At 43.8% G+C, this 10,628-nt stretch overlaps 1 protein-coding gene across 1 annotated transcript in view; it reads left to right on the top strand.

The window, feature by feature from the left end:
- The first annotated feature begins 85 nt into the window (after nt 1-85).
- Nucleotides 86-10,628, top strand: part of LOC139477180 (tight junction protein ZO-1-like) — a 125,081-nt gene continuing 114,538 nt past the window's right edge. The window contains exon 1 of the mRNA XM_071259738.1: nt 86-365. Coding sequence (XP_071115839.1) covers nt 86-365 — 280 coding nt within the window. The remainder of the gene's footprint in view (nt 366-10,628) is intronic.

Raw genomic sequence — 10,628 nt, 5'->3', positions numbered from 1 at the left:
CCAGACAAATGAATAAAATGTGAGTTGTAATTCTCCGAAATATTGTATTTGGAACCATTCACCCGCTCTAGCTAAGTTTACAAACATGGCGGGTCAAGGCGGAGTAGGGAGGCTCCTGGACCGTCATAGAAGTCAGCTAGTGAAAGAACTAGATTTAGATCGCATTATTCCAAAATTAGTTCGGAGAGGCATTATTTCTAAACCAGAGGAGAAGGACTTAGTTGGTATTTCTTCACCACAGAGGAGAGCTGAGGTGTTTCTGGATATTTTGTCGCGAAAGGGTCTGAGAGCGTTCCATGAGTTCTGCGGAGTCCTGGAGGAGACAGCACCTCACTTGTTAACGGGATTCATTGTTGAGACATCAGGTGAGATTCTACATTTAATTGCACCAGTGCTAATGCCTTAATTCAGCCCCGGCTATCTGCATCAGCCGCTTGTTTTGAATTTCATCGTGACAGAGTTATCTCCCTTCGTATGTACCAGGGCACCTGTCAATGTGACAGAATTGACAGTTGAATGTTATGAATAATTACTTCACACTGGTAATGGGTGCTTAGTATAAACTGAAGTCATGCTTTGGGAAGCAGTCACCTTATTGCTGCTGATGGATAGTATCAAAGAAACTGTTCATCAAATTGCTATTACACCCGTAGCATTATAGAATATTAGCATTATTAACTTATCCAGATACACGTACATTGTGATGATGGATCAGATAAACATATTTGAAAACTGAAACTGAATCAGTATGTAGTCTTGGGAAGGAACTCATTTCAAGAAGTTGCCCCCTTGTCTTGAGGTCACCTGTGTCTTACCAAGTCGTACACAGCGCAGCCACTTAAACTTGTGTGGGGGAAATGTCAAAGTTTGAACTTAGCAGTAACACAGCCTCTGAACTGGAGCACATCACACACACACCTGAAGTGTTACATTTGTGCGGGAATTTGTAAACACCCAGTGGCATTGCAGCTTTCAGGATCTAAACAGAAACAATTCAACAACAAGGCCAGCTGATACTGAAAACAACTTAGCCACCCAGTGACTCAATATTCATGAAGTCAATGTGATCAAATTGATTATATCTCATGGTTATGTTTGTGTATTTATTGAATGCTAGCAGGGTTTTACACTGACCTAAACTAGGGTTCCAGAGGACCCCCAATTACTAATTTCAAGGTTCCTACAGAAAATATGAGGGTCCTGTAAAGTAATGAATTGGTGTAGTGTACAGTACTGTAAGATGTAATAATTAGTTAACTTACAGAAACTTTCATATTTCTTGTCAAGAATTTGGTACTCTGAATATTATCATGATTATTGTGCATCCCTTGGGATTTCATTTTTTTCTCTGTCCATTCTAAACATCTTAGTCTGTCTTACAGACCCTGATACAAATATGTATCAAATACAGCCCATGCAAGTCTATAATGTTTGGCAAGTCTAGATCACTGCAGTATCTGAAAATGAAGTGAGTCACTGGGCTCCTTTTTATTATATTTTTATTGAGATAACTGAACAACTGTTTTTTTATGTACGATATGTTCATTTCAGAGACTAGATGTTAGTCTATAAACATCTGTGCGTCGCATGAATCCCTTGTCAGACAGTGTTCACAATTGAGCATAATACTAATAGTCAAGTGGTCCATGTCAGAAGCATGCTGTTATTCCGTAACTATTTATTGGGTACCCAGATTGAATCACTTCCACATGGGACTGAATCACTTCCACATGGGATTGTATCACTTCCACATTGGACTGAATCTTTTCCACATGTGACTGAATCACTTCCACATTGGACTGAATCACTTCCACATGGAACTGAATCACTTCCACATGGAACTGAATCACTTCCACATGGGACTGAATCACTTCCACATGGGACTGTATCACTTCCATATGGGGCTGAATCACTTCCACATTGGACTTAATCACTTCCACATGGGACTGTGTCACTTCCACATGGGACTGAATCACTTCCACATGGGACTGTATCACTTCCATATGGGGCTGAATCACTTCCACATTGGACTTAATCACTTCCACATGGGACTGTGTCACTTCCACATGGGACTGTGTCACTTCCAAATGGGACTGAATCACTTCCACATGGGACTGTGTCACTTCCAAATGGGACTGTCACTTCCAAATGGGACTGAATCACTTCCACATGGGACTGAATCACTTCCACATGGGACTGTGTCACTTCCACATGGGACTGTGTCACTTCCACATGGGACTGAATCACTTCCACATGGGACTGAATCACTTCCACATGGGACTGTGTCACTTCCACATGGGACTGAATCGCTTCCACATGGGACTGAATCACTTCCACTTGGGACTGTCACTTTCACATGGGACTGTGTCACTTCCAAATGGGACTGAATCACTTCCACATGGGACTGTGTCACTTCCACATGGGACTGTGTTACTTCCACATTGGACTGAATCACTTCCACATGTCGTTGAGGGAGCCGAGAGGTTCAGATGTGGGGGGTACTGAGTCATGCTGTCTAACAGCAAACTGTGGAGTCATCCCCACGACACTCTATGGTGGCTGTGTCATTCAATAGTTTAGTATTTCAAACAGACCCGTGTAAGTCACAGGTCAGTGATTGTCAAGTTTACAACTGAGAGCTACGCTGTGTTGTTCTGTCTCATGTTTCATTGCCTCCCATGAAAGGGTTCAACAAATCAGTGGTAGAAACTAACAGTTTTAGTCCACTAGTCCTTATAATGATAACATATAGCCAAATGGCAAATTTCTACTTGTCCTTATGATGCCTTAACTATTGGGCAGTTTGGCAAGGACTACAGGACTTGTGATAATTTCTAATGCTGCAAATAGCCTGGCCCACTGGACAGATGCTAGTAAATATCACAAAGTACTTCTAACTGACGAGCCATGACCATGCTAACAGGCGAAATGAAATGATTAAATGCTGCATTGTTAGTTACCCCAGCCCTGTGTGCACTCCCATTTTCATTCTCGGCTCCCTGGGAGGAATACAACCCACTCATGTGAGGCCCTAGAAGGTTAACAGTCATGATGTCATCCCATTCACTGCTGGGTGAACTGAGGCATATTTCAAACAAATAGCTCCATATTTTGCTTTTGCCTCAAAGAAAGTGGTTCTGATTTCAAGTACCCTAACTGGAGGTGCTAACAGCAAGCCCTTTCAGATGAACTCAATGCTGCACTGACTGACTATTAGTCTTGCCCGTCCCGGAATAACAGGCGCACAATGGTGGAGTATAGTTGTAACAATAAAAGGGATACATTGACTTAAACTCACTCCTTCACCTGATGAAGCTATTCAAAGGGGTACCCTAAAACAGATTGTTGCTATGGTTACTAGGGCGGGATGAGGGATGCCCTGGTCAGACTGCAGACTGGTGACTTTACAGGCAAGAGGGGGATTACAGGAGGGGTTTGGGGAGATGGGTCATGAGGTCACCTCTCAACACTTGAATAACACCTCTTTACAACCCTAATCTCTTTACAAGGGCTGCAATCTTCATCTGAAAGTGCGTCACCTCAAACAGGTTTTCCATCTCACTGTTTGAGTTGGGTAAAAGTTTTTTTGAGACATTCAGTGGCACAATTATATAAAATAGACGTAGCTACATGAACACGCCCGATGTCCCACTAAGCATAAATATGATGTACCAATAAAAAAATTATTGTGGGAATCCTGTGAGGGCGCATCCTCATCAGAACACTGCAATATTGTTAGAAAAGCTTGAATATAATTGATTAAAAAAGAGCGAATTCCGAGATTTTTCTGCAAATCATTCCTTGATCCTGTTATCAGAGAATTCATCTGATACTGACGGGTATCGTTGCTCATTCCTTCAGTCACTGGTTCGTCTTATATTGCGGACTTCGGCAAATGATATTTGGTTCTGAATATGATGAAAAAAGTCAATCTTAAGCATGAAAAGTATGAAAGCAACTCTCAACCTAATTTGAGGACAAAACAAAACTCGAAGAAAATTGAATAACCAGATTAAACTTGAAGTCTTTAAGTGACAGCCTGTATGTGTATATTCCGAGTGTGTTTGACTGGTTTTACAGAACAGTGCAGAACTTCTGTGACTCCTCAGGCAGTGGGTGTTTCAGACAACACCTTTTCACGACCAGTGAATTCAAGCTCCCTCCCAAGATCAAGATATCGTTGTTCAAGATGATGTTGTTTTAAATATACCTTTGTTCAAGATACCGTTATTTCTAAATATACAGTCGTTTACCGTTGATACTGTTGTTCGAGATGCTTTATTCAAGATACCATGGTTCCAGATACTGTTGTAATTTGTTGTTAGAGGTCTGTCAAGATACCGTTGTTCATGGGACCATTGTTCAAGGTACTGTTGTTCAAGATTCCGTTGTTCAAGATTCTGTTGTCCAAGATACTGGGGGGCGGTCGGGTAGCCTAGTGGTTAAAGTGTTCGCTCGTCATGCCCCAGACCCGGGTTCGATTTCCGACATGGGAACAATGTGTGAAGCCCATTTCTGGTGTACCCCGCCATGATATTGCTGGAATATTGCTAAAAGCGGCTTTAAACAATACTCACCCACCCACCCAAGATACTGTTGTTCCTCATTAGCCTAAGGATTGGTTCATTTACTGTATCTGAAGATGCTTATGTGATGCTGTCAACAGAGGTTTACCATGTCATACCCTGGTTCATCACCTACCCCGGGGTGATACGACAACCGTTATCCCACCCCTATCTGGTTTCTCCAGCAGACCAGTCCATGTTGAACACAGGGCTCTCCTCTTGCCTCTCCCCTTGGGCTAAGACCAGTCCATGTTCTGCATGGGTGAATCAGGTAGCTTCTCACAATGTCCCCCACCCTGCAGTGTAAGTGAACAAATCTCTGCTGCCTGTTTACCTTATCAAACCTAATGCTCCGTGAGCGCTTCTCCCCTCTCAGGACAAGTCCATTAGTTGTCAGGGGGTATCAGGTGCCTGACAGGTCATCCGTCACAGGGGTTGACAGGTAGGTATAGCTGTCACCACCCCGCGTGTGGACTCACCTAACTGTTGAGGCGTGTGTGCCGTAGTATAGGAGTATGTGTCAAGGAGCTCCATGTGAAGTGGGTCAGTCTCGCGTTTACCCTGGATGTGAGGGAGATATACACAGGAGGTGATCTGGATGTTACCATAGACTGGGAGCTTATCAGTGCTGGACACAAACTGCAGGTATGTTAGTGTTGGTGCAGGCTGGTGCAGGTTGATGTAGGTGTGTGTCTACCTGTGGTGGCTACCTGTGATGGCTGCACAGAGGTCACAACCTGTCTTGTGTCATGCTCTCACGCTCTGCCCAGGATTGTAGAATGGTAATATCGGGTATGGTGGGGGCCGGACGCTGTGGGGTGACTCTTGAGTGGACAGAGTGCTGTGGGGTGGGGACAGGGTGCTATGGGGTAGAGACAGGGTCCTGTGGGGATGGTATTGGATAAGGTGGGGGTGGGATGATATGGGGTGGGGATAGGATGCAGTGGGGTGGGGACAGTGTGCTATGGGGTGGGGTCAGGATTTTGTGGGGTAGAGACAGGGTGCTGTGGGATAGGGGGCATGGGGGCAGGGTTCATTGGGGTGGGGACAGGGTGCATTGGGGTGGGGACAGGATTCTGTGGGGTGGGGACAGTGTGCTATGGGGTGGGGACAGTGTGCTATGGGGTGGGGACAGTGTGCTATGGGGTGGGGGACAGGATTTTGTGGGGTAGAGACAGGGTGCCCACAAACACACAGGGGCCTAGGCTACAGAGTCTGTGAAAAGTCATGTCACCATCACATTTAGATCAGTGTCCTCCTCATCCATGCTGCTAGTACCTGTAGTGTCTGTACTACTAACAGTACGACAAGTACCCCTTGTCTGTCATACAAATATATCTGATACAGCCCATGCAAGCCCATAATGTTTGGCAAGTCTATATTACTGCAGCAAATGAAAAAAGTCGCTGGGCACCTTTTTATTATATTTTATAACTCTAAGTTAACAACTGTTTTTCTGTAAAATATGTTCATTTCAGAGACTAGATGATAGTCTAAAGTACCCCCTAACTGTCATGTTTACATGGTGTAATCTGCAGCTCTGCTGTATGTATGTATGTATGTATGTATGTATGTATGTAGACCTGCCCTGACAATGCAACACCTGTGTGGTGACCTGGAGTATTGCACTGTATCCCTGTGACACACAACAACTCCTGACAGCTTGATTCATGACCAGCTGATGATCTGCTCCACCAGGTTACACACACAGTCACGATATTCACTTCACTGGTTCCCCAAGTGGAAGAACAAGTGCCCCTCTATAAAACCTGTAGGCCAAGCGTTCTGGTGCTGTTTGTGTGTAACATTGTGTTGTGTGAAGACTGCTGTTTGTAGTGTGTAACATTGTGTTGTGTGAAGACTGCTGTTTGTAGTGTGTAACACTGCGTTGTGTGAAGACTGCTGTTTGTGTGTAACATTGTGTTGTGTGAAGACTGCTGTTTGTGTGTAACATTGTGTTGTGTGAAGACTGCTGTTTGTGTGTAACATTGTGTTGGGTGAAGACTGCTGTTTGTGGTGTGTAACGTGTTTGTGTGAAGACAGCGCTGCTTGTAGTGTGTAACACTGCGTTGTGTGAAGACTGCTGTTTGTAGTGTGTAACACTGCGTTGTGTGAAGACTGCTGTTTGTGTGTAACACTGTGTTGTGTGAAGACTGCTGTTTGTGTGTAACATTGTGTTGTGTGAAGACTGCTGTTTGTGTGTAACATTGTGTTGTGTGAAGACTGCTGTTTGTGTGTAACATTGTGTTGGGTGAAGACTGCTGTTTGTGGTGTGTAACATTGTGTTTGTGTGAAGACAGCGCTGTTTGTAGTGTGTAAAACTGTGTTGTGTGAAGACAGCGCTGCTTGTGGTGTGTAACACTGTGTTGTGTGAAGACTGCTGTTTGTAGTGTGTAACATTGTGTTGTGTGAAGACTGCTGTTTGTAGTTTGTAACATTGTGTTGTGTGAAGACTGCTGTTTGTAGTGTGTAACATTGTGTTGTGTGAAGGCTGCTGTTTGTGAGTAACATTGTGTTGTGTGAAGACAGCGCTGTTTGTAGTGTGTAACAATGTGTTGGGTGAAGACAGTGCTGTTTGTGGTGTGTAGCATTGTGTTTGTGTGAAGACAGTGCTGTTTGTAGTGTGTAACATTGTGTTGTGTGAAGACAGTGCTGTTTGTGGTGTGTAATATTCAAGAGCTGTCTCAGAGTGACGACTGTCATAAGTGGCAGTTTTTTCATGGACTTACAATAGTTGTATGTAGCACGTATGTCAGAGTGATTGGAAGGACTGGACATTTTGTAGCTTGACACAAAATTTGTGGGCATTGCTCTGTACAGCATTTATTTATGGTAATTTATGAGACAAACAAAAATAAAACCATACAGGTCTTTTTATCAATATGTAAATGACCAGGTATATTTGACAGGGGCGTGTGTGAATGTGCATGTGTCCTGGACGTGTGCCAGTGTGTGAGGTGGCTGACTACACAGGGATCACTGGCTGTACAGCACATGTATATGTTTAGTAGTGTCGGCAGGAGGTGAGAGAGGACATCACATTATGCATCGATGGTTCTTAACAAATGTTGCACCTACTTGACCTGGACTTGTTTCAACTGGGAGAAATGGAGGTGTAGAGTCACACTTGATCTTGTGCGTGAATGTGGCCTGTGTGTGTGTCAGCTCTGTGTGTGTCAGGTCTGTGTGTGTCTCATCTGTGTGTGCGTGCGGGTGTCTCAGGTCTGGGTGTGGGTGTCAGGTCTGCATGTGTGTGTGTCAAGTCTGTGTGTGTGTGTGTCAGGTCTGTGTGTGTCAGGTCTGTGTGTGTGTGTCAGGTGTGTGTGTGTGAGAGAGGTCTGCATGTGTGTGTGTCAGGTCTATGTGTGTGTGTCAGGCCTGTGTGTGTGTGTCAGGTCTGTGTGTGTGTGTGTCAGGTGTGTGTGTGTGTGAGAGAGAGGTCTGCATGTGTGTGTGTCAGGTCTGTGTGTGTGTCAGGTCTATGTGTGTGTGTCAGGTCTATGTGTGTGTGTGTGTGTGTCAGGCCTGTGTGTGTGTTAGGTCTGTGTGTGTTAGGTCTGTGTGTGTCAGGTCTGTGTGTCTGGTCTGAGTCAGGACCGTGTGTTTCAGGTCTGTGTCGACATTTTGGACAACAGTCAGTTTATGTCCTATGAATACATGATCTGAATCCCTGACTATCTGTCACAGTCCCTTCTCACATGATGGATAGCATTCAGCAATACCTACACAGCTGCTTATACTGCCTGAGGTTTATTGAAGTTATTCACCTTATTACCCTGTTTGCTGTACCCACGGATGTGTGAGGTGGTCCCAGAGCTGGATGGCGTTCACAGTCCCTTTTCACATGATGGATAGCATTCAGCAATACCTACACAGCTGCTTATACTGCCTGAGGTTTATTGAAGTTATTCACCTTATTACCCTGTTTGCTGTACCCACGGATGTGTGAGGTGGTCCCAGAGCTGGATGGTGTTCACAGTACAGAGTTCCCGCTGGCTTTTGAAACTGCCAGTCCACAAGGACTGGCAACTCTAGAAATTACCAGTCCACCCCCAATTTTTGCCAGTCCCAACTTTCAACAAATAAAAAAACCTATGAAAATTATTAATTCTTTCAACATCATGTTCAGTGCAAAGATGTCATCTCTGAAGTAAATTAGTTAGATCTATACGTCATTCACACAAACTTCAGTCACAATTTTCTCTCTTATTTTTATGTTTCGAGATGAAGTCGCTACAAACAGATATTTAACCTAAACATAGACTAGAGGAAACCCTGATTGTAACAGACAAGATGACTTTGTTCGAAAAAATATACTTATATGAATATCACCGATGTAACTTTATTTGCTGGTCCACAGGGACTGGCAGTCACATGACTTATCTGTCCAAGCCTAATTTTACCGGTAAACAGGAACACTGCAGTACTGGCAGTATCTCCAGTCATAGCGACATGATCCATGTATGCTACTGTATCTAGATGTCTGATTTACAGACACATGTATTTACCAGTGCATAAAGCTATTTATATCAGTGATTGCAAGAGTCAATATATCGCATGATATAGTCCATGAATGTCAATACACATCCCTGCTACAGACAATGACCAGTATTATAAATCACAATGTCATCAAGGGGCTGTATGAAGTTGATGACCAGATTGGGGACCTCTATTATCTTTTGGAGGTTCTAGGGCTTCTGTCAATATTGATTATAGAGACCAATAATTGCTAACTAAATCTCGATCAACTATAGATAAATATCGGAGAAGTAACTTTAAGCAAATATGCAAGAAAGTCCCGAAGGAAATGAGCTTATTTCTCATCACTGGTGAACAGTGACATAGTTATGCATCGATTACTTTGTGGACATTTGAGATGTAACAAAAACAGTTGCTTAACCATCATCGACTTTCAATATTATCATGATTAGTGAAAATAACGAGCCCCTGTAGATGTTAACTTTTTCATCACAATAGTATATGTAAGTTATTATCGATGACAACAATTTCATATTGATAATCGTTAATATTTCTTTCCATTGATGATGATCTAATTATTGATCTTTTTAACCAGCCCTAGGAGGTTTTGTTTGCTATTGTTCAGGCTTTTGATACAAGTTTATTTACACTTAGACCTGATTTGTATATTAACTGTTGATCATCCCTGCCCTGGACTGGGGCCACAATCGGATGACAATTCTCCTATAGCTGTACGGCCTGCTGGGGAGTCATCAGAGCCTACTACACGGCCACACACCGCCGGGTATTGTCGTAGGATCGTGGGTTTGTACAGTGCACTCATTGATCACCAACTCCACTTGGTTATGCGGAACCGCTGATGTCTTGTTGTGAACTGTGGATTCTTGAGTCATTGTTTCCGTTACGGTCCTGTCATCGGCTGTGTTGCATGTGTACGGAGATCAATACATCACCACAGCACCCTGCTCCTGGTGTATACGGGTGATGTATCTTGGTGTATACGGCTGATGTATCCTGGTGTTTACGGCTGATGTATCCTGGTGTATATGGCTGATGTATCCTGATGTGTACGGCTGATGTATCCTGGTGTGTACGGCTGATGTATCCTGGTGTATACGGCTGATGTATCCTGGTGTATACGGCTGATGTATCCTGGAGTGTACGGTTGCTGTATCCTGGTGTATACGGCTGATGTATCCTGGTGTATACGGCTGATGTATCCTGGAGTGTACGGTTGATGTATCCTGATGTATAAGGCTGATGTATCCTGGAGTGTACGGTTGCTGTATCCTGGTGTATGAGGCTGTAGTATTCTGGTGTATACGGCTGATGTATCCTGGTGTATAAGGCTGATGTTTCCTGGAGTGTACGGCTGATGTATCCTGGAGTGTACGGTTGCTGTATCCTTATGTATACGGCTGATGTATCCTGGAGTGTACGGTTGCTGTATCCTGATGTATACGGCTGATTTATCCTGGTGTATACAGTTGCTGTTTCCTGGTGTATACCGCTGATGTATCCTGATGTATACCGCTGATGTATCCTGGTGTATACGGCTGATGTATCCTGGTGTATATGGCCGAT

The sequence above is a fragment of the Haliotis cracherodii genome, unplaced genomic scaffold (assembly GCF_022045235.1).
Source record: "Haliotis cracherodii isolate W230 unplaced genomic scaffold, xgHalCrac1.p SCAF_32, whole genome shotgun sequence".
In the NCBI taxonomy this organism is placed as follows: domain Eukaryota; kingdom Metazoa; phylum Mollusca; class Gastropoda; order Lepetellida; family Haliotidae; genus Haliotis; species Haliotis cracherodii.
This window is presented reverse-complemented; position numbering and strand designations above follow the sequence as displayed.